The sequence below is a fragment of the Drosophila miranda genome (genome assembly GCF_003369915.1).
Source record: "Drosophila miranda strain MSH22 chromosome Y unlocalized genomic scaffold, D.miranda_PacBio2.1 Contig_Y2_pilon, whole genome shotgun sequence".
Lineage (NCBI taxonomy): Eukaryota > Metazoa > Arthropoda > Insecta > Diptera > Drosophilidae > Drosophila > Drosophila miranda.
In genome coordinates this window covers 22436847-22464500 of record NW_022881614.1, presented here as the reverse complement: position 1 = coordinate 22464500, position 27654 = coordinate 22436847, and the positions used below count along the sequence as shown (strand labels likewise).

Here is a 27654-nt window from a genome sequence, read left to right as displayed (position 1 = left end):
CGGAAGTGCGCGGGGCGAAGTTTTGAAATATTTTTGTAGCAGTGACATATCACAGAAGTCTGGATCCAAAACATCGTTTCTCTAGCTTTTATAGTCTTTGAGCACTAGGCGCTGAAGGGGACGGACAGACGGACGGACGGACGGACGGACAGACGGACAGACGGACAGACAGACAGGGCTCAATCGACTCGGCTATTGATGCTGATCAAGAATATATATACTTTACGGGGTCGGAAACGATTCCTTCTGGACGTTACACACTTCGACTTACCACAAATCTAATATACCCCAATACTCATTTTGAGTATCGGGTATAAAAACGGGTATTGGCAGATACCAATGGCCCGCGACAGCCGGGAAGCCACGGCATTCACGATACCCGGCCGAGGATTATACCAATGGAAAGTAATGCCTTTCGGCTTACACTCCGCGGGAGCCACGTTTCAACGGACCCTCGACGCCGTTATCGGCGCAGACATGGAACCATTCGCGTTCGCATATCTCGCCGACATCGTCATCGTCGGGAAAAGCTTCCAGGAATACCTGAACAACGTGACAGAAGTCTTCGCACGACTGCGGAAGGCAAACCTACGGGTCAACACGGACAAGTGTGCCTTCTTCCAACGCCGGATAAAATACCTGGGCCACATGATCAGCGAAGAAGGTATCCACACGGACCCCGACAAAATCGCAGCCGTAAAGGATCTGAGGCCACCGACCAACCTGAAGGAGCTACGACAATGCGTAGGCATGGCCGGGTGGTACCGCAGATTTGTCCCAAACTTTGCCACCGTAGTCCAACCAATTTCACTGCTGCTGAAGAAAGGGAAAGCATGGACATGGGGTCAAGAACAACAAGACGCCTTCGACGAGCTGAAAACACTGCTCACCACCGCACCGGTACTCGCCTGCCCAGACTTTAACGTCAAATTTTCCCTGCAGACGGACGCAAGCAACCTGGGAGTAGGCGCGGTCCTCACCCAAGAGATCGAAGGGAAAGAGCGGGTCATTGCATACGTCAGTCGACGCCTCAACAAGGCAGAAGAAAACTACTCGGCCACCGACAAGGAATGCCTCGCCGTCATCTGGGCGATCCGAAAACTGCGATGCTATCTCGAAGGCTACCGATTCGACGTCATAACCGATCATCTCGCACTAAAGTGGCCGAACTACAGCAATACCAATACGACGTGCACTATCGGGCCGGCAACCAGAACGTAGTCGCAGACGCACTGTCAAGACAACCACTGGAGACCCTCTCCCGCATTGAGGAAGACGACACACCATGCACCTGGCTTAAACAAAGGATCCAACAAGTCCAAGACGAACCCCAGAAGAACCCAGACTACACGTACGAAAATGGGCAGCTATACCGCTACCTAGGACACGGAGCCGACGACGACGACCACATACCGTGGAAACTATGCGCCACCCTGTGTGCCGACTTCGTCGGACCATTACCACGGTCCAAGCACGGGAACACCATCTTACTGGTATTCTTCGACACTTTATCCAAGTGGGTCGAACTGGTACCCCTTAAGAAAGCGACAACAGCGAACCTCGAACGAGCCTTCAGAGAACGAATACTGAGCAGCTTCGGCGTGCTAAAACTATTCGTCTGCGACAACGGGACCCAGGTCTCCAGCCGATCGTTCAGAACATTCATGCGAAGCGCAGGCGTGGAGCTGCAACACACAGCCCGACGGAGAGAGCCAATCAGACTGTGAAAACGATGATCGCCCAGTTCGTCGACGACCACCAGAATACATGGGACGAGCTCCTACCCGAGATGACATTGGCGATCAACTCCAGCGTCTCCGAGACGACCGGTTTCAGCCCCGCCTTCCTCCTGCAAGGAAGAGCCCCGACTCCCCGGCGCCCTCTACGACGAAGTCACGCCCGGGACAGGAAGTACGCCAGAGACGGCCACCAGCAAAGCGACGAGGCTGAAAGAAGTATTCGCCATCGTCCGGAACAACATCCAGAGAGCCAGTCAAGAACAAGGGAGACATTACAACCTCCGCCGGCGACTATGGCGCCCCGCCGTCGGATCACTGGTACTACTACGCCAACACCACCTCTCAAACGCCGCCGAAGGCTTTGCGGCAAAGCTAGCTCCGAAGTTCGACGGCCCCTACCGGGTCAAGAGTTTTCCATCGCCAAACATCGCCAAATTACAACACTGCGAAAGCCGGAAACACAAAACCGCAAATATCAACGACCTGAGGGAAATCCACGATCACGAGTCCGAAGAACCCACTGACCTACTCGAGAATGCTGACATCGACGAAGAAAGCAACGAGACCTCAACCCGACGCCCCAACCACGGCACCGCTGAGTCAGCAAAACCCGGGACACCCGGCCAAAGACAGTACCGGCAAAAAACGAGCCCGATGTCATAATACCGCCGAGAATGCAAGCGCAGCGAACCGCGCGACCACCAATTAATCGAACAGCGCTGACGCCAGCGAGAGAAGTAACGTAACGCTCACGACCGCGCGCCCCACAAACCTACTGACGAAGCGAAGAGAACGCGGAAGCCCCAACGCAGACCACAGAAGAAACCACAAGAGCCCGACCCACGAGTCCTCGTAGCTCTCGCCGGGGAAGAAAGGGGAGGGTGTAACGAACCTAAAAGGGTTCGATACAATCCGTCCCCCGACCTATAATGAGCGCATCGCACCGCACCCCACAACCAGCGCCCCCTCCGCAAGCAACCACCGATCAACACGCGCCAACTCCATAACGATGACCAAAGACATCAGGTCACGCGAACTTTCCCTACTCCAGGCCAAGTCATCGGCCAAGTTCGGTCTTCCGGGTTCATCGACGGAGGAAAATCGACGCCGTGAAAATCTGCGACGATCACCAAGAACGGCAAAGTGCACCCCGACGCGGAAGTGCATTTGTCAAACCCGCCGACCCAGCAATACGGGCCTATAAAAAGACGGCGACGAGAACAAAAGAGCGACTTACGCAGAGATCCGGCTCACAGTACGGTCGTGGTACCAGGACTTACGCAGAGATCCGGCTCACAGTACGGTCGTGGTACCAAAACTTACGCAGAGATCCGGCTCACAGTACGGTCGTGGTACCAAAACTTACGCAGAGACCCGGCCCGGAGTACAGACGCGGTACCCGGAACTCACCAGAAGACATCGGCGCCCAATTAAAATAAGTTCATTTAAACTGCTAAGAATTACAATAAAGTGTCGAATTACCAAAGTAAAAACACCCGACTGCGTAAGTTCACCCCAATTAGCCGAGGCACCGACGTCACCCCACCCCGAGTCCACACAGTCGTTTCGTATACACGACGACCGACGCCCATTCTAGCCCCGATCCACCTCTCTACGACGGGCCGCCCCCTGACGCCGCCCTTAAGGTTCCATCACATTTCTACAAATTTCTTGTGGATTGACCCCTGGACGGGACTGAGCTTACCTCAGCCTGGAATAGGTACCCTTAATAATGGGGGCACCTAATGCCTTCCCTCTCCACGCGGAGGAACAATAATTGCAATGTCGGAGTCACAGCTAAGAGTCTACCCAGTGAAGCCATTTCCATTTTGCCATCACCACCCATACGCATACCATGGCGTGCCATGCCAATGTTGCTAGGCATACAAAAACACACTTGTATGAAAACAAAACTGAACGAATACGGAATATGCATGAGAAATTGCTGCAAATTGGAAAATTGTCTATTTGATTTGACTGGAGCAGTCGCACCCGTGCCAAGAGTCCACACCCAAGCCACATCCCAATCGATGTCAATCAATAGAACGACGACTGGGTATGGTATGGTGTTATCCCTGACAACGCCCCCAAACAAACACACATACACACGATATTTCCAATCCGGTGAATGGTGAACTCGCGCAATATATGGCCGGGCCACCGGCTTGGGCCTGGGGTATATGTGACCGCAAAGCACCTGTTGCCTTTGAAGTTCTTAATACATATATTCTGGGAATCTAAAAGAGTCTGGTCGCTGCTCGAGCGTGTGAAAATATGCCAGGCTAATGGCGGTAATTGATGGCTGCCAAAATGTTTCATATTCTTTACCTCAAATTGTGTTGCATGTCTGGAACTCTGAATGGCGAGGGAGCTGCCTGTGAATTTGCCTGCATGCCTGCCTGACTGACTCTCGGCCGAAACAGAAACGGAAACAGACAGAAGCATTAAAGGGCTGGGGAGGCGAGCAAATCATGTCGAGCTGGGTCTGACCCAATTCCGCCCGACGCTGGGCCAAAAGACGATGACTACTTAAAGGAAAGGGGCGCCAGTCGTGCTTGAGGTTGCCGACTAATCTTGACAATGCTAAATGACCTTTGGCTATTTTTAATCGCGCCAGCAGTGGCGGCAACCCATTTAAATATGCTAATCAGTGTTGGCTAACCTTGTGCCCCATTCCACGGTTTACCCAGGACGGTAGGGTTCGGTTCGGTCCGACACACACCACACACATAATTACAGTTGCAGATTTATGACGTTTTAATTGCTGTTACAAACGCCAGTCACGCCACCGGGCGTATACGTAATGCAATAAACAAGAATGCACCATTATGCTAACCATCAACAAGACATGAACGCCAAGGTCGAGTTGACTCCAGGCAACCGGACCACGACATATCCTTTAATGATATCCCATGAACCACGATTCTGACTGTGCCCGGTATTCCTAAGCAGAAGCGCAGCAGGGAGCTCTATCCGGTCTTCCCGGCATCTCCTTACCCGTCGTTGCTTTTCCAGTCATAAGCTAATGCCATGGTTGCTTCGTTTTGCGGGATTTTGGGGGAATGGTTTCTACAGACTGCTCTTTAATTGAACACATTAATTGAGTTTGCACTTTAATGAAACAGTTTTAAGCACACTGCGGGGTCTGCACACCACGGACGCGACCAGTGGCAGACCACAGCCACAGCTGCTGCCCCTAACCATGCCGAACCGAGCTGAACCGAGCTGAACCGCAAACGCCGCCATTCAAGCGCAGCTCGTCGAACCACAACTTGACCGCTCAGATCGTAAATCCCAACTTAAATGTGGAAATGTGCGCCACCAAGAGTTAGACCGTTTTTCGCACGCCTACTTCAAAAGGGGCTCCTGCCTGAAGATGGGGGGGCCCAAGCCAAACGCTTGTACCACGGCGACTGACTTAAGGTGTCACTTTTGTTTTTCGACTGGCACGCGGAATGAATAGGATTGGGGTACGGGATGGGTTGGGATTGGGTCGCGACTAGTGCGAAATAATAAAAGCAAATAAAATAAAGAATTTCATTTTAGGCTTATATATAGCCTTTATAGCCTCTCAGAGAATAATAGTAATGAAAAGCAGAAGGAAGTATATCCGATACCATAGCCTTTGACCCCATGGTACCCATAATTTGTAGATGGTAATTATCCACTGATAATTGACAAATGTGCCAAATGGCACGGGTATTCCAATTGCGTTTGCTTTTTCAGCGAAATTTAAAATGATAATTGCTTTTAAAATTTCAATCAGAACAAAAAATCAATCTGAGCAGCGGGTATCTCGTAGTCGGAATACGCCACTGCAGCGTTCTGCATGTTGAACGGGCTTGACTCCAAGTGTTATTACGTGCAATCGAGCAGTTTGTAGCTGTCTCCGCCCTAAAATTCCATGGCACTCCCTCTCCCAGTCGCCAGCTGCAGTTGACTTGAATATGAATTTGAGTTTTGATTTTGTTTTCAATTCCTAGCGCTACCTGTCAGACGCGAGGGGATTCTCTTAACCCAGTTTTGGGCCATGTCAGAGCAGCTGTGACGCCTCGATAATGAAACCGTGTTTATGCCCTAAAGAGGCACACATTTGCCTGATTTACTCGCGTCAACGATTTCATTCGCGACGTGGTTTCCATCATGATAATAATTTCCTTTCCTTTTGGGCCAGGCACGCAACTTGGTCGCCAGTTCCCCTACACCCACGTATATCGTACATGGCTTTCAATTATCATGAGTAGCTATGGCTTCCGGCCATAGCGCCCACCCGCGGCGGATGCAGGTCAAGGCCAAATCAATTCAATTGCTGAGTCGGAAACGCTTTCGCCCCTGAGTGGCAATGAAGATTGACTGTGGATTGTGGAGCTGTGTGGCGTCTACTTTATTTTGCGTCTACATCTATAATAACTGTGTGTGAGGGGTGTGAAGTCAGACCTTGGAGAGACGCTCCCAGCGATCGGGCACAGTGAGGAAGTACCGATCCATGGCATCAATGAAGCGCTGCTTATAGCGCTCTGGCGATACCACCGTGGGATCTTTGCCCTTGCCGCCGAGCAGACCGGACTGCTTGATGATCGACTCTACTCGTTTGTCCAATGTGAAGGTTCGTATGTAGTTTGCAAACGAATTAAATGTAAGCATCCCATGTAGACGATGTCAATTGCCTTTGAATGCTCACCTATGATGCCCAGAACCAAGAGGCTGTTCTTCTTCTCCAAGCCCACTAGCAGGGAGTAGTCCATGACGCCATTTCTTTCTAGGAACGAGGAGTCCCGCTGAATGGCATTTCTTAGCACGGTTTTGCTGTGGGACAGCACTTAGAGAGGCTTCGACCAGGACACTAAGAAGGGAATCAGATGATGATCAGATCATGTGTTAAGAGGCTGCCATGGGAGGGTACTCACTCTGGACCAGATTCTCATCCAGCAGCACAATCTCGCCTTGTTGATTGGTTGGGTCCACCAGTCGATTCCGCTCAGAGCCCTTAAGGTCGAATTTGTTGGAAATTTCACAGCCATAGAACAGATTTTCCATGACCATCACAGAACGTTCCACAAAGGAGCTGACAAAAGATAGGATAAAGAATTGCGCATTAGTCAAAGGCCATTTGGAGATGCAAGTCTGTGGAACTTACTACTTCTTCTTTACGCTGAATTTGAAAACGCCAAAGATCTTGGCCAGCAGCGTGGGCAGCTGCAGCTGCTGGCACTTATCAATGTACTCAAAGTACTTTGGGGCAAAGGGCTCGAAGATGGTAATGTCCTTCGAGTTCATCTCCTTGAGCACGAAACGATCATCTGCAGAAATCCAAATATAATGGGCAAATGCCTTTTTTGGTGCGGCATAGAAAAACCTTACCCAGCGTCTTGCAGAAACGCGATCCGGACTTGCCGCCGCGTGCCTCCCACTGGACACTGTTGCACAGGCTGCGGGCCAGGGCGATGCGCGACTCCTCCTCCATGTCCGTCGCATGCTCTTCCGAGGTTCGAGGCAGAGGCGGTCCACCACTGACGTCGCTGGGTTTGCGCACCAGCTCCATTTCGGAGCCCGTTCGACTTTGTGAGATTCTCAGCTCCTCGCGCATCTTGCTCTTCTCCAGCTTGCGGTACAGCGATCTGTCCAGCTTCGGCGGCTGCAGGCTCTTGGCTCGCATGCCCCCGAACTCGCGCGCAAAATAGATCTTGCACTGGAACTGGCACCCGTTGTCGTTGAATGCCAGCGAGACGTGTGGACTCGGTGACTGTGGCTGCGTATTGTTCCGCTCCTTTATCTTCTCCTCGGATTCGCTGGAGGTGGCGGCGGCGGGAACCGCTCCTCCTGGGGTCGCACTGGTTTTGCTAGAGGTGCGCGACAGATTGGGGCTGCTTTCTTCAGCATCACTCAGGCCTTCTGGTAGCGGCACCTTCCGCTTGAGCTGCGGACTAGAGTGGCCTGCAGCTGGGGCCTCGCCACCGACGCTACTAAAAGCTTCGTCCAGGGCTCGCTGGTAGTCGGCCGAGGTCAGGCTGTAGGCGATCACAGAGCTGAGATCGGTCTCACGCACGTGGATGGGAATAGAGCCCATGGGGAGGGTGAGGTGATCCTGGGACAGAAACGGCGACTGCAGGGGATTGGCCTGATTGGTCGAGGGCAGCAGCTGTGTGAGGATGCTTCTTATGGACTTTTTGTCCGAGTGCACGCTCGCCGAGGAGGCCAGCAGCTGATCGATGGAGAACTTCTTGTCGGGCACGGGTTGGCTGCCAGCAGGCGGCTCTGTGTCCTCCGAAGGACACTCCACAGGGGCGACGTTACTGCTGTTGCTGCTTCCGTCATCGCCTGCACTGGTTGGGGCCTGCTCCGGGCGCAGCTCTTCTGTTCCCGCATCGACGTGATGGACGACCGCCTGCTTGGCAGACAGTTTCTGGGCCTCCAGCTCGACCTCCAGCAGCCGTGGGCCCCACAGCTCAATGCTCTCGGCCAGGGAGCGCCGAGCCATGGCTAGGGCATCGTTGATGTCGTACGCGTTGGCCCGACGCTCCGTCAGCAGCGTGTGCACAATTTCAATCTTCTGCTTGAAAATAAACTGGTCGTGGGTCAGCATTGTCGTCAGATTTTGCACAAGCGGAGTGTTCTCGTCCTCGCTGGCCAGGTCAGCGATCCGCTCGTGGATCCGCGTGTACACCTCATGGCCGCGCACTGAGAAGTTCTTGATCTCTTCCTGTACCTGGCTGCCAAGAAAGGGCTTCGGCAGGTCCAGCTGCAGGGTCAGCGGCGGCAGATCCGTCTCCCAAACCTCGATAGGGGTGTACTGGAACTTGGCGCCTACTCCCCGGAAGCTGAAGTGGTGCACATAGTCGCGGTGGAGCGAGTGCTCGCAGTGATTGCTCTGGTCGCCATCTGTCGGCGGCCGACGCTTGTAGGCGTGCCCATGGAAGCGCATTTCCAGGTATTTGGCCAGGGAGAGGCACTTGGCCGAGTCCGAGAGCGGAACGGTGGGCGTGGTGGCGTTGCAGATGCTGCACCACGAGGTGAAGTAGATGCTTTTGGGGTCGGAGCGCGTCAGGTCCTCGGTGAGGTAGACATGGACACAGCCCAGCGAGTGGACATATCGTCGCACATGGCCAAGCATGGGCAGGTTGCAGGAGGGGCACATCGAGTTGAACAGGCAGCAATAGCGCTGCAGGAACTGCTCCAGCATAATGTCGTACTGTTCAAACATGAACATATTATCGTCAATACAATGCCACTTTCGGCCCCTTGCAGAATGTTGAAATATAAATAGATTATTGTACACATAAACTCATGTAACAACACCGATCTCTAAAGAAATAACATAAAGTAGACAAGTTATGACTGCACTGGTGTAAACAGAGATCTGTAACCCATTAATACGACAACAAAACACAAGTGGAGAAAACACTTAACAAATGCGGTCCTAAAATAAAACTAATGTAAGCATGTACTCAAAAAGACACCCTCAGTAAAGTGTATCCTCTGCGTAGGTCTAACGATAATTATAGACTACCAAATTGTACCTCCTACCTCATTGTCAAATCACATATAAAGCTCTGATTTTAAGAATAAAATTCAGTTTGAATTTACAACTCAACTCGCAAATGTCTAGACTTTTCTTTTAAGGTCTTAACATTTTGGTCCTTCGAGACTCTCCGTTGTTTCCCCCCTGTGGTAAGAGCACGGAGTTAAACCAGCTTCCTTGAGACTGAACAAGTGTCTAGTTCACTGATTTCCCTCCTATAGGAAGGAACAGAGTATAAAATAAATTAATGAAACGAGAGTTTCAATTAATAATTTGGAAAATACGAGCTAAACAGTCTGTATTTTTAATAGATAACTGGGTATATAATAGATCGGAGAATAAAACAAAAAAAATAAATAAAAATAAATGAAACGGAAGTTTCAATTAATAATTTGGAAAATACGAGCTGGACAGGCTGAATTTTAATAGATAACGAAATATGTATATCTATTGTAATTGAAAAATAAAAATTTTTCGCGACGGTGGCGTTTTCGAGGCCGGAACATCGAAAGAGAAACGAGGGGGAACGTTGTGAGTTGCTGCGGACACCGCAACTCTACAGTTATACCCGATACTAAGTCAGTATGGCTCCCCTCCGGCAGGCGCCGCTAATATTAAACGACACGACAAAGAGTGCGTGGGATAGAGACAGAAAATCAGTCTGAGCGTGACGTCGGGCGCTGCGTAGCCACTGCAAATTGATTTGTTCCTATTGGCTATAAAAATGATCTGATCTGATCCAGATTCAGCAATCTGATAGATATGGTCATTATCTATGATTCTGCGTTTTTAGTTTTCTCGAATCTGTAATATTGTGGATGAAACAGATTTTCGTCCTTTGTGGGGGCGGAAGTGGGCGGGCCGAAGTTTTGAAATATTTTTGTAGCAGTGACATATCACAGAAGTCTGGATCCAAAACATCGTTGCTCTAGCTCTTATAGTCTTTGAGCACTAGGCGATGAAGGGGACGGACAGACGGACAGACGGACGGACGGACAGACAGACATGGCTCAATCGACTCGGCTATTGATGCTGATCAAGAATATATATACTTTATGGGGTCGGAAACGATTCCTTCTGGACGTTACACACATCCATTTTCACAACAAATCTAATATACCCCAATACTCATTTTGAGTATCGGGTATAAAAATAATAGTCCGAAACATCGAAAGTGCTTAATGGCTAGAATTGAAAATAAAAAAGTAGAAAATAACTGTGACTGTGAAAAAGAAATATATAAATGGGTTTGTGTGTGCCCACTGTGCCAGCAACAATAACTGCAGCGACATTAAGATCAGCGACAGCGACTTAAGCAGAGGCAACACCAGCAGCAGCGACAGCGATATCAGCAGCAGCGACGTAAGCAGAGGCAACACCAGCAGCAGCAACAGCGGTATCAGCAGCAGCGACTTCAGAGGCAGCAGTAACAACAACAGCAGAAGCAGAATTCATCAGCTAAGTCTCATATTTCAAATTGTTTTTGAGCCTAATTAAGTAAAAGTAAACAAAAAAAATATTTTTTAACTAAGATGTTGTCGGAACAAATAATTAAGCTATTAGAGGCTCAAGCAGCGATAGCAAGGGATATTAAAAAGATTGAAGCTGGTCATTTGACCAGCGAAGTAATCCAAAGGTTAGGAGACCTTAAAAACAAAGTTACAGGCAATAATTCTGCACTGTTAACATATGGAGTAGTCGATCATGACTACTTTAAGAGACAGCAGTACGGAAAAATGATTAAAAATATAGAGGACATACATAAAAAGTATGTAGAGTCAAAAAATAAGGAAACATTAACGAAAGGGAAGGTAGAAAAAACAAAGTTACAATCAGTGGAGACTGGAACTTTGAAGGAAGACATAGAGCCCAAAATGGACAATAGCATAGAAAAAGTATCTGAGGAAATCATCAGAATAGTGGAAAACCTAAGGACATATTTAGAGCAAACCATGCAGAGGTTTGATCAGGCTAAAATGGGAGAGTGTAGAATGAGAAAGGAAAAAATTTAGTTCCTCAGTAAAAAACTGAGCTCAAAAATTGAGGAGTTTAATCATAGCTATGAAACAAACGACAGCTTCAACGAGCAGATCGTCGAGTTGGACTTTGATATTCAAAGCATGTTGAGCAACCTAGAAGTTAGGATGCAAGCCATAGCTGAAGAAAACAGCATGGATACTAAAGGGGCAACGGTAAAAAAAGAAGATATCGATTTGCCTGATCTTCCGAAAGTGGAAGTACCCACATTCTCGGGCGAAGAAAAAGAGTGGGACGACTTTTCACAAATATTTTGTGAATTAATTCATAACAGAGATAGTCTGAGTACATCTCTAAAATTCAATTATTTGAAAATCGCGATAAAGGGTGAGGCACGGAGTATGGTAGCTCACCTTTTAACTGGGCCGCTGGAGAATTATAATGCCGCTTGGGAATTGCTGACCAAGCGGTATGAAAATAAGCGAAAAATTTTTTCGGATCAGCTGAATCGTTTACTAGACTTACCAATGCTGGATCACGATTCAGCGAAACATATTAAATGGTTTTCTGATTCTATAAACGAGTCAATACATTTAATTAAATTAAAGTCACACTTAACAGAAGAAGTTGATGTGATTTTCGCGCACATTGTGTTGAAAAAATTCAACAAAGATACCTTACAATTATATGAAAGTCATATAAAAAGGACAAAAGAGATCCAAGCATTGCCAGATGTGATGGAATTTTTAGAACAACGGTAGACTTCTCTTTACACGTCGCAGGATAAAGAGTGGAAACCGTTGAAAAAAGTAGTGCAATATGGTAAAATAAAAGAAAATTGTCCGTTATGTAAAATGGCAGGACATACCATAATTCACTGCTATAAGTTTAAGGGAATGAGTCCGATAGATAGAGGCCAGTTTATTAAAAAACAGCGCCTTTGCACAAAATGCTGTATACATGATATGTATAAGAAATGCTTTTCTGAAATTGTATGTGGGATTTGTAAAAAACCTCATCATACGATGCTCCATATTCCCTACGAAAAGAGGAAAATGTTAACACTTGCTTGACAAAAGAACAAGCGTTCTTAGCCACAGCACTTATAAAAGTAAGGGCAAGGAATGGTGGCTATCAAAACCTTAGAGCTCTCATTGATTGTGGGTCGCAATGTACCATAATTTCAGAAGAAGCTGCGCAAATATTAAACTTAGTACGAAAAAGAGCGAACACTGAGGTAAGTGGAGCGTCATCTGCAGACTCTTGCACTTCAAAGTACAAAGTTACTTTATCGGTAAAAACTCGTGATTATAATAAAGGTCCTCTAAATATTGAAGCAATTATTCTTCCGAAACTGATGAAAGCTTTACCATTAAAGTCTTTCAATATTGATAAAACTAAGTGGCAAGATTATGTGTTGGCAGACCCTAACTTTAACAAACCAAGTAGGGTAGATGTAATAATTGGGATAGATTTGTATACCCATATTTTAAAAGACGGAGTAGTAAAAATAGACGGACTACTTGGACAAAATACAGAATTCGGATGGATTATATCCGGTTGCACCAAATCAAAAGGTGATAAATTTATTGTGGCGACAACAATTGAAGTTGGGGACTTAGAGCGGTTCTGGGAATTGGAAAGTGAAAAGAATGACGTAGAAGAAGATGTGTGCGAGGAGCATTTCTTGGAAACAACAAGAAGAGATGAGAATGGTAGGTATGTGGTTAAAATACCATTTAAAAAAGAAAAGGATCTAGGAGATTCAAAACACCAAGCTATAGCGCGATTTTATAGTTTAGAAAGAAAGCTCAGCAATAATAAAACATTAAAAGAAAATTATGTAAAGTTCATGCATGAATATAAAAACTTAGGACATATGGTAGAGTCCAAAGAAGATGGGAAATATTATTTACCCCATCAAGGAGTCATAAGAGATTCCAGTCTAACGACAAAGCTGAGGGTGGTTTTCGATGCTTCAGCAAAAACCACAAACAATAAAAGTTTAAATGATATCATGTGGGTTGGACCAAGGGTCCAACGAGGTGGAACGTTGTGAGTTGCTGCGGACACCGCAACTCTACAGTTATACCCGATACTAAGTCAGTATGGCTCTCTCCGGCAGACGCCGCTAATATTGAACGACACGACAAAGAGTGCGTGCGAGAGAGACAGAAAATCAGTCTGAGCGTGACGTCGGGCGCTGCGTAGCCAGTGCAAATTGATTTGTTCCTTTTGGCTATAAAAATTATCTGATCTGGTCCAGATTCAGCAATCTGATAGATATGGTCGTTATCTATGATTCTGCGTTTTTAGTTTTCTCGAATTTGCAATATTGTGGATGCAACAGATTTTCGTCCTTTGCGGGGGCGGAAGGGGGTGTGGCGAAATTTGGACACGAAACGGTCAAGGTCCGATATCACAGGGGTGTGGATGCCAAATTTGGTTGCTCTAGCTCTTATGGGTTCTGAGATCCTTGAACTCATATTTTGCAATTGGCAAAACCGACCATGAAACCTGTGTGTTAGAGAGAGACAGAGCGAGAAAGAATGAAATTGTTTTCTTGATTCTGGCTATAATAATTATACGATCTAGTTGAAATTTTACACTCTAGAACATATAGTCATCCTCTACGATTCTGCGTTTTTGGTTTTTTCGTATCTTTAAAAATGTAGATGCCACAGATTTTCGTCCTTTGTGAGGGCGGAAGTGGGCGGGGCGAAGTTTTGAAATATTTTTGTAGCAGTGACATATCACAGAAGTCTGGATCCAAAACATCGTTGCTCTAGCTCTTATAGTCTTTGAGCACTAGGCGCTGAAGGGGACGGACGGACGGACGGACGGACGGACGGACGGACGGACAGACGGACAGACAGACATGGCTCAATCGACTCGGCTGTTGATGCTGATCAAGAATATATATACTTTATGGGGTCGGAAACGATTCCTTCTGGACGTTACACACATCCACTTTTACCACAAATCTAATATACCCCAATACTCATTTTGAGTATCGGGTATAAAAAGATATCTTCGATATTATGGTGAAATGGCGTAAATGGCCATTTGTAATATCTGCGGACATTGAAAAAATGTACCGGCAAATTAATGTTGATAAAGACGATCAACAATATTTGCATATAATTTGGAGAGATAATGCAAACGAAAAGTTAAAAGATTATAAACTTACAACCGTTACGTACGGTACAGCTTCAGCACCCTACTTAGCAACCAGGGTGCTTGTTGCAATAGCAGATAATTGCAAAAATCAAGCAATTAGGGAAATCATAAAGAATGATTTTTATATGGACGTCCTGATGACAGGTGCCGACACGATACTGGATGCTAAAAAGCATGTAAAGGAAGTTACCCGGGAGTTTAATAAGGTTGGGTTTAACTTAAGAAAGTGGATAACAAATATCCCAGAAATTATAGAAGGCATTAGAGATGACCAAGAAAATAAAGTATTAACCATTGAGGAGAATGAATCCGTCAAAATATTAGGACTACAATGGGAACCGGTTAAAGACGAGTTTAGGTTCAGTTTCCACTATGAACCAATTAAGAAAAATAACAAAAGAATAGTATTATCTACCTTAGCCAAGATATATGACCCCTTAGGCTGGTTGTCTCCAGTGACACTTGTCGGAAAATTGTTTATTCAAAAACTTTGGCTAGCAGACAAAAATTGGGATGAAGAATTATTATAACAGGATACTCGAGAATGGAATTCGTTTAAAAATAGTTTAACAGAGTTAGAGAGCATTCGGATACCGAGATGGCTAAATTCTCAGCACAATAAGACAATGCAAATTCATGGGTTTGCCGATGCATCCGAAAAGGCTTATGCTGCCGTAGTGTATGCCAAGGTAGATAGTTCTACAATTATAATAGCCAGCAAAAGCAAAGTTAATCCAAAGAAGAATCGGAAAACTATTCCAAAATTAGAACTTTGTGCAGCACATCTTCTGGCAAAATTAATTCAACGGGTGAAAGTAGCGGTTGGAAGTAATGTAGAGTGTTATGCCTGGAGTGATTCTACTATTACTCTAGCCTGGATAAAGAATGGAGACAATAAAGACAAGTTTATCAGGCGTCGAACTGACGAAGTAAGAAAGATTAAGGAAATTAAATGGGGACACGTTAGAACTGAAGACAATCCAGCAGATGTAGCATCAAGGGGCATTAGTGCAGATAAGCAAAAAGATTTTAAGATTTGGTGGAAAGGGCCTCAATGGTTGGCGAAATCTAAGGAACATTGGCAAAAAGAGAATATTGAAGAAAAATTAGTTGTGAGCACAACAATGGTAATAGCAAAAAATAACATTTTTTGTAAATTATTACAAAAATATTCGTGTATGCATAAACTAGAATGTGTCATTGCATATGTATTGAGGTTTATTCAAATCAAAACCAAAGAGAAAGAATTTCCTTCATTTTTGACAGTGAAGGAGATTAAGAGCGCCAAAGTATTAATAGTAAAACAACAACAAGCTATCCAATTCGGTTCCGAAATAGCTAGCCTAATTAATAAAAAGGAAATAGAAAAAAAAATAAACTATTAAGCTTAAGTCCGTTCTTAGATAAAGACGGATTGTTACGAGTTGGAGTTAGATTGCAAAACTCCAGCGCGGAATTTGAGGTTAAACATCCCTTGATTTTAGATAAGTGTCACTTGACGACTTTAATTATCAAGAATGCACATAAAGAAACATTGCACGGTGGAATTAATCTGATGCGAAACTATATCCAGCGAAAGTTTTGGATATTCGGGCTAAGAAATTGCTTAAAGAAAAAACTTAAAGAGTGTGTCACCTGGGCTAGGTATCGACAGAATACTGCAGAACAAATTATGGGAAATCTGCCGAAACACCAAAATACCAAAAAGCCCTCAAAGACAACATAAAAGTGGTTCCAATATTAGAAAGAGAACAGATCGAGTGGCATTTTATTCCCCCGGCAGGACCTCACTTCGGAGGTATTTGGGAAGCTGGGGTAAAATCAGTAAAATATCACTTAAAAAGGGTAATTGGGGACAATAATTTAACCTATGAGGAAATGGCAACTCTATTATGTCAAATTGAAGCGGTACTAAATTCACGCCCTTTGTATACAGCTACAAATGATATTGACGATCTGGATGTATTAACACCAGGTCATTTTATAATTGGAAGGCCAATATTTGGCCCGGTGGAGACAATTTCAGAGGAAAAAATCGGGAATCTGGATAGATGGAGATTAATTCAGAAAATGAAAAGAGAATTTTGGATTAAATGGAAAGAAGATTATTTGCACACACTGCAACAAAGAAATAAATGGAAAATAGGAATGCAGAATATTAAAACAGGACAGATTGTATTATTAAAAGATGAAACCTGTCACCCAGCTAGATGTCCCTTGGGAAAAATAGAAGAAATACATAAAGGTAGGGACGATAGAGTCAGAGTAGTAACTATAAAACATCAAGACGGTTTGATAAAACGACCTATAACTAAAATTTGTCCATTAGCTGGAATTGAGTCAGAAGAGCAAGACTCAGGAATGACTCCAAAAGAGACCAGAAGTACGAGTAGTAGACGTCGAATGTCCAAGCTAGGACTGATGGCAGCATTGTTAATGCTTGTGTTATGTTGCCAAGTTTCAAATGCAAACATTGCTGCTAGAGGAACGGCGAAGTGGTCAATTGAAAATATGAACAGTTCCACTTCGATATATTTGGACCCGATGGGGGATGTTGAAATAGTCGCCTCATCCTGGGATTTAATTGTTTATTATAACATGGACCCGTATTTCCAAATGTTAAACGAGGGGGAACGTTGTGAGTTGCTGCGGAGACCGCAACTCTACGGTTATACCCGATACTAAGTCAGTATGGCTCTCCTCCGGCAGACGCCGCTAATATTAAACGACACGACAAAGAGTGCGTGCGAGAGAGACAGAAAATCAGTCTGAGCGTGACGTCGGGCGCTGCGTAGCCACTGCAAATTGATTTCTTGCTTTTGGCTATAAAAATTATCTGATCTGATCCAGATTCAGCAATCTGATAGATATGGTCGTTATCTATGATTCTGCGTTTTTAGTTTTCTCGAATGTGCAATATTGTGGATGCAACAGATTTTCGTCCTTTGTGGGGGTGGTGCGAAATTCTGAGATATACGTTTTATAGTGAGATCTAACAGAAGTGCGGATACCAAATTTGGTTACTCTAGCCTTAATAGTCTCTGAGATTTGTGGATGCCCCAGATTTACGTCCTTTGCGGGGGCGGAAGGGGGTGTGGCGAAATTTGGACACGAAACGGTCAAGGTCCGATATCACAGGAGTGTGGATACCAAATTTGGTTGCTCTGGCTCTTATAGGTTCTGAGATCCTTGAACTCATATTTTGCAATTGGCAAAACCGACCATGAAGCCTGTGTGTTAGCGAGAGACAGAGCGAGAAAGAATAAAATTGTTTTCTTGTTTCTGGCTATTATAATTATACGATCTGGTTGAGATCTTACATTCTAGAACATATATTCATCCTCTACGATTCTGCGTTTTTGGTTTTATCGTATCTTTAAAAATGTGGATGCCACAGATTTTCGTCCTTTGTGGGGGCGTAAGTGGGCGGGGCGAAGTTTTGAAATATTTTTGTAGCAGTGACATATCACAGAAGTCTGGATCCAAAACCTCGTTGCTCTAGCTCTTATAGTCTTTGAGCACTAGGCGCTGAAGGGGACGGACAGACGGACAGACGGACGGACGGACGGACAGACGGACAGACAGACAGGGCTCAATCGACTCGGCTATTGATGCTGATCAAGAATATATATACTTTATGGGGTCGGAAACGATTCCTTCTGGACGTTACACACATCCACTTTTACCACAAATCTAATATACCCCAATACTCATTTTGAGTATCGGGTATAAAAAGGGGAAAGAATTGATTGGGAAAATGAGAGTTGTGTGTGGTAAACTTTATACTTTTGAAGATCAATGCAATAATGTCTTAGATAATACGGAAAGACAAATTGCAGACCTGGAGGAAAATAATAAACTTTTCATGACTCAGGATAATAAAAGAAAGAAGCGAGCACCATTTGAGTTTATGGGCTCACTTTATCATATATTATTTGGGATAATGGACGCCGAAGATAGGGAAACGTTGGAAGGAAATATGAAAAATTTATTAGAAAACCAACATAACCTAGATGATTTAATTAAAAAACAAACATCGGTGGGAGAATCAACGGTAAATATTCTCAAAAGAACTACCGAGGAAATAAATTTGAACTTTAGAAGTATGAGCAGTAGAGTAGAAAACATAACGGAAGCATTAAAGGAAAGTTTATATGTGTACAAAGAATCCATAAATTTCTTTATGGTAGCAAAGCAACTAAGCTCCTTGATTGAAGAGTGCGATAAAATTCAATCAGCATTTATTAATCTACTGATAGATATTAATCATGGTAGACTAAATCCAAACATTTTAAAACCTATACAATTAAAGGGAGAAATAGCAAAAATAAAAGATAACTTATTAGAAACATTGGTGCTTCCAGGAAAAAGAACAGGAACAGAATTGAAGGAAATTTACAGCCTATTAACAGCGAAAGGAATTTTTGTTGATAACAAATTAATTCTGAACGTGAAGATTCCCCTGTTCGGTAGACACGCATCCCATTTGTTTAGGATAATTCCAATGCCAGTTGAGCATGAACAAGAATTAGTCAAGGTAGATTTGAGCTCAAGGTATTTAGTATATAATTTCGAAATTGATTCCTATCATTCGATGACTGAAGCTACCTTGAACAAATGCCAAAATTGGCAAACGAATAGAAGAGTATGCGAAGGTAATTGGCCTTGGAGCAATGCCAATGATAATGCTTGTGAGATAGCTCCTTTCAAAACAAAGGGTAATTCAAATTGCGTTTATAGGAAGATAGCAGAGACAAGGTCATTTTGGGTCGAATTAGAAAGACAGGGTAGTTGGATCTTCAAAGTTCCAGTAAACACTAATGCTAGAATTCAATGTAGTAACTCAAATCAAGAACTAATAGATCTTCCGCAACAAGGAATTTTAACAATAATACATGGTTGTACTGTGCAATCCGATGATAAAATACTAGTACCTCAGTATTCAAACAGAAAGCTACGAGCCAATTTCATCCTTTTATATAAGTAATATAAGCAAAATACCAAAAATTGTTTGGAATCCATTAACAGTACCATTAATTAACCATACAGAAGAAATGGATAAGTTAAGAAACGAAATAAAATTGTTAACAGAAGGTCATCATGACTTAAAAGGACTTAAGTTCCATCATGTATCTGGACATGCGGCCTTGATTATCGGAATCATAATAATGATAATATTAATAATCTATGCCATAAGAAGAATTAAAGTAGCACGAAGACTGCAAACGATAGCACTTCCCTACCCACTGTAATTGACTGTAAATGATTATCTGTACTTGTAATTATAGCTATAAAGAAAATGTACACAAAAAGGTTCACAAGAATCCAAATACAAACAATGCCCCTTTCGGCCCTTTGCAGAATGTTCAAACATGAACATATTATCGTCAATACAATGCCACTTTCGGCCCCTTGCAGAATGTTTAAATATAAATAGATTATTGTACACATAAACTCATGTAACAACACCGATCTCTAAAGAAATAACATAAAGTAGACCAGTTATGACTGCACTGGTGTAAACAGAGATCTGTAACCCATTAATACGACAACAATACGAAAACAAATAAAACTGATGTAAGCATGTACTCAAAAAGACACCCTCAGTAAAGTGTATCCTCTGCGTAGGTCTAACGATAATTATAGACTACCAAATTGTACCTCCTACCTCTTTGTCAAATCACATATAAGGCTCTGATTTTAAGAATAAAATTCAGTTTGAATTTACAACTCAACTCGCAAATGTCTAGACTTTTCTTTTAAGGTCTTAACACGTACTGTCCGTAGAACTTCATGTCCAGCAGCATGGGCAGCTTACAGAAGGAGGACACGCCTTTGGGATTGTAGTGGAAGCTGCAGAAGAGCACGGGCAGCCTCTGGTGGTTCTGCGGATCCAGTGCGTCTCTGTACAGCTGCTCTTCGCTCACCTTCTGCGGCCTCTGGATGATGTCGGGCATCTTCTTTTTGGACCTCAGCACTGTCGAAAATGGACTACGAATTAGGACTGGTTTTCTTGAAACATCCTGATGGAACTTACTTGGAGCCTTGCCCTTGGGGAAGCGACCGCCAAAGGATCGGAACTCGGCGAGCTTGGTCTGGATGTCGCGATTGGTGGCGGGCGCCGTGAGTTTCATCTGCACAAACTCGTGGGCTGGCAGCAGCTGCAACTGCTGTTCGTTTTCCTTGTTTCCCAGCTCCGATTTTACAGCGGCTTCAGTGTCGCCGCAGCTCTCTGAACGCTCCTGTATCGACGGGGGTCCTGCCTTCGACCACTGCTTGGAGAAGTACAGTTCAGCGGGAAAGAGTTTTCGCAGCCTACAGTTGCGTCCCTGCTCCGTTTCCAGATAGGGCAGCGGGAAGGTCAGAAAGGGGCTAACTGAGAGCAGAGTGGAGCTGAGTGCAGTACGGAATCGATTATCGTAGCGGGTCTCCACGGCAAGGGCCTCCACCACGGGCAGCACATGGCTGGGTGATGTGGACAAAGCATCGGCCTCCGTCGACCGCAGCGGATCTGTAAAGTCAGCCACGTTTTCACTGACAATGGACGTGACTTTATCTTCCGACTTGCGCTCCGCAATGGGCTGCGGCACCCGCATCGGAGCTCCGCCTCTGTCTCAGTCTCGGTATTGGGACTAGCCTCCTTCGAATCGAATATCGAGGCTTTGGGGCTGAGCGGCTGCGCAAACTCATTCAACAGAAAGGTCATCTCCAGGCGCCAGTTGTAGCGGGCAAAAAGCAGGGCCGATGCCACCCTCTTGACGAGGGTGAGCTCCGCGTTGCTGCTACCGCGCAGCAGACAGGTATAGCCCCGGGGATTGGTGAGCTTTTCGAAGAACATAAGCGTCTTGCCGTTGTAGTTGCGGATGTAAAAGTCGTTGCAGTAGCCCAGCTTCGGCATGGTGATGTTCGACTCGATGGAGCTGACAATGTCGCACTGGAGGGTGCGCGACAGGCGCTCCATGACCGAGAGCTTGACGTCCAGCACAAGTATGACATTATAGGAGCGCAGCAAGTCCTGGGCAATGCCAGCGACGTTCTTGTGGACGAGCACCACGTTGGGGGAGAAGCTTATGATGCGGGCACAGACGTTTCGCAGGTACTCCTTCTCCTGCAGCAGCACCGTCTCGATGGCGACGAACTTGATGAACCTCGATGCTCTCGTAGACAATGGGGCACTGGAGCAGTAGGATGCGCGGGAAGGGAACATGCGCGGCCATATCTTTGTGCGCCACATTCTTGGAGAAGGCCACGCCATGCACAATTTTCGAGTCCTTGCGCCGGCCGCCAGTCACCTTCTTAAAGTTCACATAGTTGCGAATGTCCATCAGATCGTTGGTCCAGTACTCGGGCTTGAAGTGGTTGGCCGCCGTTGAGCAGAGCATCTGCAGCACCTTGTCCCATTCCTGGTCTAGGTGATGGGTACGCAGCAGCTGGGCCAGCAGCTGCTCCTCGTGATCGCAGTAGGACTCTAGCAGCTTCGACGTGGCCGCAGTGAAGCACAAATAGTTCTCCAGCTCGATATCGACCGAGTGGAAGCTCAAGGAGACGTCCATCGACTTCGGTGGCTGCGGCTCCCCGTTGGGCGCCTCGAACTGGGGACTGATGGTCCGCGAATTGTCCGAGCTGCTGTTCTTGGCGAACTTGTAGTGCAGCGTCGGCTCGAACTCGGTCTGGTCGGGATCAGGCACGATCGGCTCAAGGAATCCGGCTGCCAGCATGGCATTCAGTATGGCCACCGCTTGCACCTCGTTGGCCGACTTGTTGTTGCTGTTGAGGAACTCAATCAGCACCTGCCCGCAGTTCTGGGCCGGCAGATCTCGCTGCATCTCCTCGTGCAGCGTGATGAGAGAGTTCGACTGCTGCAGAATGTTCTTCCGGTCATCGAAGGAGAGTTTCGTGTAGTTGGGATGCGAGCTGAAGCGCTCTTCCTGGTAGCCCAGCGAGGTCTTCCGTGACAGGGGTGCTCTCTGCTGCTGCGAGGTAGCATTGAGGGCGCTGCTGCCTTGGACCTCCAACTTGTTGCTGAGATGCTGCTGCAGTGCCTGAAGATCCTGGCCAATGTCCGAACTGGAGGACTTCAGAAAGGTGAGCACTATCTTGGAACAGTAGTTGCACACCTTGAGGTCCCCGTCGCAGCGGACTATCATGCCGGGCACAACCTGGTTGCAGCACTTGGAGCAGAATATCTGGCCGCACAGGCGGCAGTGGTGTTTGCGGCGAAAGGTCGAAAACTTCTGGGCGCAGTCGTAGCACTCTTTGGCCTTGGAATCGGGCATCCAGAACCTCTGCAGCTCCGTGTCTTTGTAATTGCGCAGATCCTGCAACAAATGAGTAATAATTATTATTGCAGCAGCTCTCGAAAAAATGCAGTCGTGCAGTCTCACTCACGTTATTGTTTTTTGTTGCCACAATGTTGCTGATGTGCTTCAGCACGTTGGAAACGTTGCGCGTGGTACACACACTCTTCGGCTGTGGTACTCGAATTGCCAGTGCTGCGCGACTCGCTGTCTGCCCGCAAACTCAGCGTTGTCGGCGGCTGTGGTCGCCTCGAACTGAGGCTGGACGACAAGCTGTCCTCCACATCCGCAACTTCAATGGTGGGCGTCTTGTTCTCGCTGTAGAACTGGGATTTGCCCACCTGAACGGTCTGAGCGCCAGTGCTGCTGCTGGTGCTCGGGCTGCTGCCACTGGATATGTCGTTGACGGTGTTATAGCTCTGGTTATAGACATTCTGGATCTTGTTCCCCACACGGCCGAAGAGCGATTCTGGCTTGTCTTCAAAGTTTCGCGCGAATTCCGTGAGTTTGATGGGCGAATGCAGGTGCTGGTGGTGGATGCTAGTGCTTGTGCTAGTGTTGTTGCTTGTGCTGTTGTTGTTATTGTTGTTATTCATGCTGGTGGGGTGTTTGTGTTGAGTATAAAACTTGGGGGGGCTAGAAAGGTGGGCGAGTTGATGATCGCCCGCGGACTGTTCGTCCTTGGTTAGATGGATGTAATATTAAATTGATCGATCAGTGCTGCATCGGGTGCCAGCGAACCCAGCGCCAAATCAGTCCACTTTTGTTCCTGGAATATATATCGGACAGGTCGTAGTTTTTGGCAAACCCTAAAACAAAATTATCGTCGTTGCTCACCTGCTCGCTTAGAGTCAAATGTGAATCACCACCATCGGCCTCCGGATCGGGGAGCTTTTCGAGTGGCACTAGTATCTGATCGAAAGGCAGAACTTCCATACGCCAGGCATTGTCTACAATGTCCAAAAGCAGATCATCGATCGGTGCCTGCAAATGCCCATAAAGTGTCTTAACTGAAACGCCCGCTCAATTGGGATTAGGAAAAAAAACATCCTCCCATGCCCTCTGGTAGTATTTCCACGTAAATTACGTCATTTAGTTCCTATACCTAATTATCGCAACGTTATATTCCGTTTGAGACACACGTATCGTTCGCGTATTTAGATTTATCACAATGGGGTTTCTGATAACCGACCGTTGCGACTAATTAGTGCGAAGCGATAATTTCGACACACTCTCCGGCACTATAGTACTAGTAATTCTCTCTTTTAAACAATGCAATGCCCAGAAACAATCAACAAGCGGGCAATACTTCGCCACAGGCTGAAATACCCACTTACCTGGCTATCCATTACTTATGAAAGAATTCAATGTCACTTATCTGTTTATTTAACCTCTTCAGAAGTTTTTCCAACAAATTATTTGTGTTTGGTTTATCATGTGCAAACAGCTGTTTACCAGGGTCTCCAAATTAACATGGCAGCAGTACAGAAAAAAGTCGTGTCCAAAATGTGGCGCGTTCCTGTTGAATATTAAATATTGGATAGCGATAATATCGACTGCATCATACTGTAACGTATCGGACTTATCGACTGGGTATCGATTTACCGCCAAGTCTTTGGAATTTTATTTGCATTGATTTTTTTAAAACAAACAAACCAAAGAATAAATGAAAGAGCAAATTAGAAAGTAAGTTTAATATTTATTATATTACTATTATTATATTTGGCATCACATTAAGCATAAATATCTCCAGCAATTTTAGTATCCAACAGAACCCGGTGCTGTTATTTATCCTGCTCTGATCGTTCCGGCAAAAAGTCTGATGGATAAGCAGCCCTTCTCATAGGCAGGGCTCTATTCTGCCAGTTTCCGTTTAATAAATTAACTGAAAAAAAGGTTTATTATCCATTGTAATCAGCCAATATACATACAAATCTGTAATAAAAGAATTATCCAACATCCGCAATCTCGATCTGTTGACTGTTCCATTGAATAACTGACTAGATGCAGCATAGCGTTCTCAAAGATCGCTTTTCAACTTCAGCTATGCCGACATCTTGCCAATTTACCAACAGATGCGGTACGATCCGAGACGCGCGACGACGATTCACATAAACATTCTCACAGGGCACAAGTGATTCGGTTCGGCCAAGACGATATGTGTATGTCATGTCATTTGGCTCGAACACCCGGCCACAAGACATCAGCATTTATCAATGAAACGCTTGTTATTTTGAAAAGCACTTAGCAGCAGGTCTTCTGAGCTGTGTGTGCTCTTGGTGGGCTCGAAGCCGAAGGCGAACCAGAATTGTAATCCGTCGGCGCTGAAGACTAATTGGCAACTGATTTCGATGCCGTGCGACTGGCTCAGCACCACACCTCGCGCCGGACGGTGTCTAAAACGGGGACTGGGACGAGACCGAGACCCGTTGCCAGTGCACTCACGCTCCGGCAAAGTGGGGGTGCAGACACTTGTGTTGGTGCACGGGCACGCACACACGCACATTTTACCTGTACATGTGCTAACGACAGGTAGCCGTAGCCGAGACGCCGCTTAAGCGTTTTTAGCGCACAGCCGCCTGCCCGGAATATTAATGAATTCCCTTTTAAGAAAAATATGAAATGAAATAAAACTTAGTTGCCAACAAAAGCCGTGTCCACGTTCCCGTCCAAATCCACGTCCGACTTGGATTGAATCGAATAGAGTCCCCGTCCCCCAGAGTCACTGCCGTTTTGGAATTTCGTCGCTTGCCGCCGCCATCGCGGGTCGAATCGTCGAAACGACGATTACTTCGAACTGGCTGGCAGACGTTTGTTTTGTTCTGTTCATGTTCAGGTTCTCAAGTTTTCTGTGAGCCTTCTATAGACTTACATTTCAGATATTTATGCCCGATTATACAAAACAGTCACGTGTCGGTCTTTTATATACATATACACCACAAATACATTTCTGGACTTACACTTATGTATATTACTCGTACATACACTTCGTTTATACTTACAGATATGTATATAATCGCATTCAAAGGTATGTATATAGAAAAGCAGGGAATGTTACTCACTGACGATACCCATCACTGGACTGTTCTAAGCCTGAGAAGTCTCTGGTATAGTCTCTTATTTATTGGGATCCTACGTACATATGTACCCCTCTTCCTTCGTGTGTCATTCAGTGGATGTCTGGAAGTCTTTGGAAAGCCATCATTTGAATATTATTATTCATATGCACACGACTCACGTTTTGATAGCCATAAAGTCGGCAGCGCATGCACGTATAAAGACAGCCCATTGACAACGATATGGCCACAGCAAAACCCATTGAAATGACAAATCAACCGAAACAACCAGATAGATGTACATAACATGTATAGATACGTATGTTTAAGCCCCGCATTCCAACTGGAAGTATGTAAATATATCAGAGGAGGCCGCCACAAGCGTTTTCCTGTAATTCTTTAATACTCGTCTTTCAGAATTTCTTCCATTTCCGTATGTGTCATGTCCGTTTATAATTCTGAGATTAATATGCACAGTCCAAATGCTCACGGATGATGACCAATTGTTTCGTAATATCAAAACCTTGTCTATTAAAAGTTTGGGGCCTTATACATGTAACGTGTAACGCTCGTCTACGCTAGACGGACAGGAGGGGCGATCTGCAAAGGCGGGGCACGCTTTAAATGTTCCGGCTCTAGCTCGTCGGCTTTGGGGTGGTGGTTCTTGCGCGTACAGATCGTCTCCATTTAGCAACACTATCACGCGATAATTTTAACGATTTATTTTCCTAAGAATTGAGCGTGCTGCGACTATACGGTGCTAGAACTACCGGTAGATCGACGAAAAGATAAAAGAAACGCTCCGTAAAGAATAGGGGAGAGTGCAGAAGAGAAGGAAGGAGAAGATGAGGGAGAGAGAGAGAGAGGGAAAGTAGAAAGAGAGTGAAGAGTGAGGGAAAGAGGAGGAGATATCGGTTGCTATCCCACGGATGTCAGTGTGGTAGCTTATTTTGCCCGCCCAACCTATGACCATCTTCCTAGAAACCGGAAGTTTCAGATGGCCCCTTTAGCTAGATCGCGGTTACACGCACGCCGGCACAGAGTTCATCCTTTTGTATCTTTATCTAAATTCCATTATATATTTGTTCGATAAACGATCAAAACTAATATATTCAGCGATGGCATATTTTTCTAATTCTAGAGATCTACAGCGAGTATATGTATATGAGAGATTCTGAGGCGTATATAAAGTGATATGAGGTGGGGTTAATACTTAAGGTGTATCTTAAGGTTAGCAGGGTATTCCTGGCACAAATTCATTCAAATTTTCTTTCAATTCGGTTGCTTGTATACAACTGGCAATATAGGATATAGTGAGGAAAGTGTAAGATTGCTGCTATGCATTAGCGATTTCATCGTAAATTCGTTTCTTATTTACTTTTCGAGAGCTTAGGATTGGGCGCGCCCGCTAGAACCAAACGAAAGTCGCAGGATTTTACTCACGCAATTACGTTTCTCCATCGGCGAAAGATCGATCTTCCGGCAACTGCTGAAATAGAACGTTATCCTTTTTCTTTCGTTTAGTACATTAGTGCTTTCGAGACCTTTGATTTCCCTCAGGCGGGGTTAGATCTAAATCCAATCAATTTCTGTTTTGTTTCGGGTGCTTTTTAGATTTCTTACAATTTCCTCTAAATTCTTTCCAATATTTCATATAAATTCTTAATTAGAACGGGTACAACTAGTATTTAAAGCTAGATCTTAGGAACTTCATTTGTTTGTTCAAAGGAACGATTCTAGAGTCTTATTCATGGGTTCGAGTCTCTGTCGGATTCGACGGAATGGCCTAACTGATATTTAAGCTAAATTTTAGGAGCTTCATTTGTTTGCTCAAAGGAGCGATTCTAGAGTCTCGTTCATTGGTTCGAGTCTCTGGCGAATTCGAC

At 45.4% G+C, this 27654-nt stretch overlaps 6 protein-coding genes across 6 annotated transcripts in view; all 6 read right to left on the bottom strand.

Annotated features, from left to right (window-relative positions):
* Positions 1 to 5051, bottom strand: part of LOC117192282 — a 30635-nt gene extending 25584 nt beyond the window's left edge. The window contains exon 1 of the mRNA XM_033396938.1: positions 4737 to 5051. Coding sequence (XP_033252829.1) covers positions 4737 to 4771 — 35 coding nt within the window. The 5' untranslated portion in view covers positions 4772 to 5051. The remainder of the gene's footprint in view (positions 1 to 4736) is intronic.
* Positions 5052 to 6099: 1048 nt separating this feature from the next.
* On the bottom strand, positions 6100 to 6503 carry LOC117192281 (putative 1-phosphatidylinositol 3-phosphate 5-kinase). The gene is made up of 2 exons (XM_033396937.1): positions 6421 to 6503; positions 6100 to 6358 (listed from the first exon to the last, which is right to left on the bottom strand). Exons 1-2 carry the CDS (start codon positions 6482 to 6484, stop codon positions 6171 to 6173), a joined length of 252 nt encoding a protein of 83 aa, XP_033252828.1. The 5' UTR covers positions 6485 to 6503; the 3' UTR covers positions 6100 to 6170.
* Positions 6490 to 8961, bottom strand: LOC117192277 (putative 1-phosphatidylinositol 3-phosphate 5-kinase). Its single transcript, XM_033396932.1, has 4 exons — positions 7101 to 8961; positions 6877 to 7039; positions 6647 to 6804; positions 6490 to 6582 (listed from the first exon to the last, which is right to left on the bottom strand). The coding sequence occupies exons 1-4, from the start codon at positions 8944 to 8946 to the stop codon at positions 6560 to 6562; spliced, it is 2190 nt and encodes a 729-aa protein (XP_033252823.1). The 5' UTR covers positions 8947 to 8961; the 3' UTR covers positions 6490 to 6559.
* An 11188-nt stretch (positions 8962 to 20149) lies between these two features.
* LOC117192280 (putative 1-phosphatidylinositol 3-phosphate 5-kinase) lies at positions 20150 to 21017 on the bottom strand. Its single transcript, XM_033396936.1, has 2 exons — positions 20453 to 21017; positions 20150 to 20392 (listed from the first exon to the last, which is right to left on the bottom strand). The coding sequence occupies exons 1-2, from the start codon at positions 21009 to 21011 to the stop codon at positions 20175 to 20177; spliced, it is 777 nt and encodes a 258-aa protein (XP_033252827.1). The 5' UTR covers positions 21012 to 21017; the 3' UTR covers positions 20150 to 20174.
* A 291-nt stretch (positions 21018 to 21308) lies between these two features.
* On the bottom strand, positions 21309 to 22890 carry LOC117192279 (putative 1-phosphatidylinositol 3-phosphate 5-kinase). The gene is made up of 2 exons (XM_033396935.1): positions 22804 to 22890; positions 21309 to 22733 (listed from the first exon to the last, which is right to left on the bottom strand). The coding sequence occupies exon 2, from the start codon at positions 22689 to 22691 to the stop codon at positions 21411 to 21413; it is 1281 nt and encodes a 426-aa protein (XP_033252826.1). The 5' UTR covers positions 22692 to 22733; positions 22804 to 22890; the 3' UTR covers positions 21309 to 21410.
* Positions 22891 to 23373: 483 nt separating this feature from the next.
* On the bottom strand, positions 23374 to 24153 carry LOC108159818 (anaphase-promoting complex subunit 13). The gene is made up of 3 exons (XM_017293389.2): positions 24050 to 24153; positions 23550 to 23696; positions 23374 to 23481 (listed from the first exon to the last, which is right to left on the bottom strand). Exons 1-3 carry the CDS (start codon positions 24059 to 24061, stop codon positions 23398 to 23400), a joined length of 243 nt encoding a protein of 80 aa, XP_017148878.2. The 5' UTR covers positions 24062 to 24153; the 3' UTR covers positions 23374 to 23397.
* Positions 24154 to 27654: the final 3501 nt, after the last annotated feature.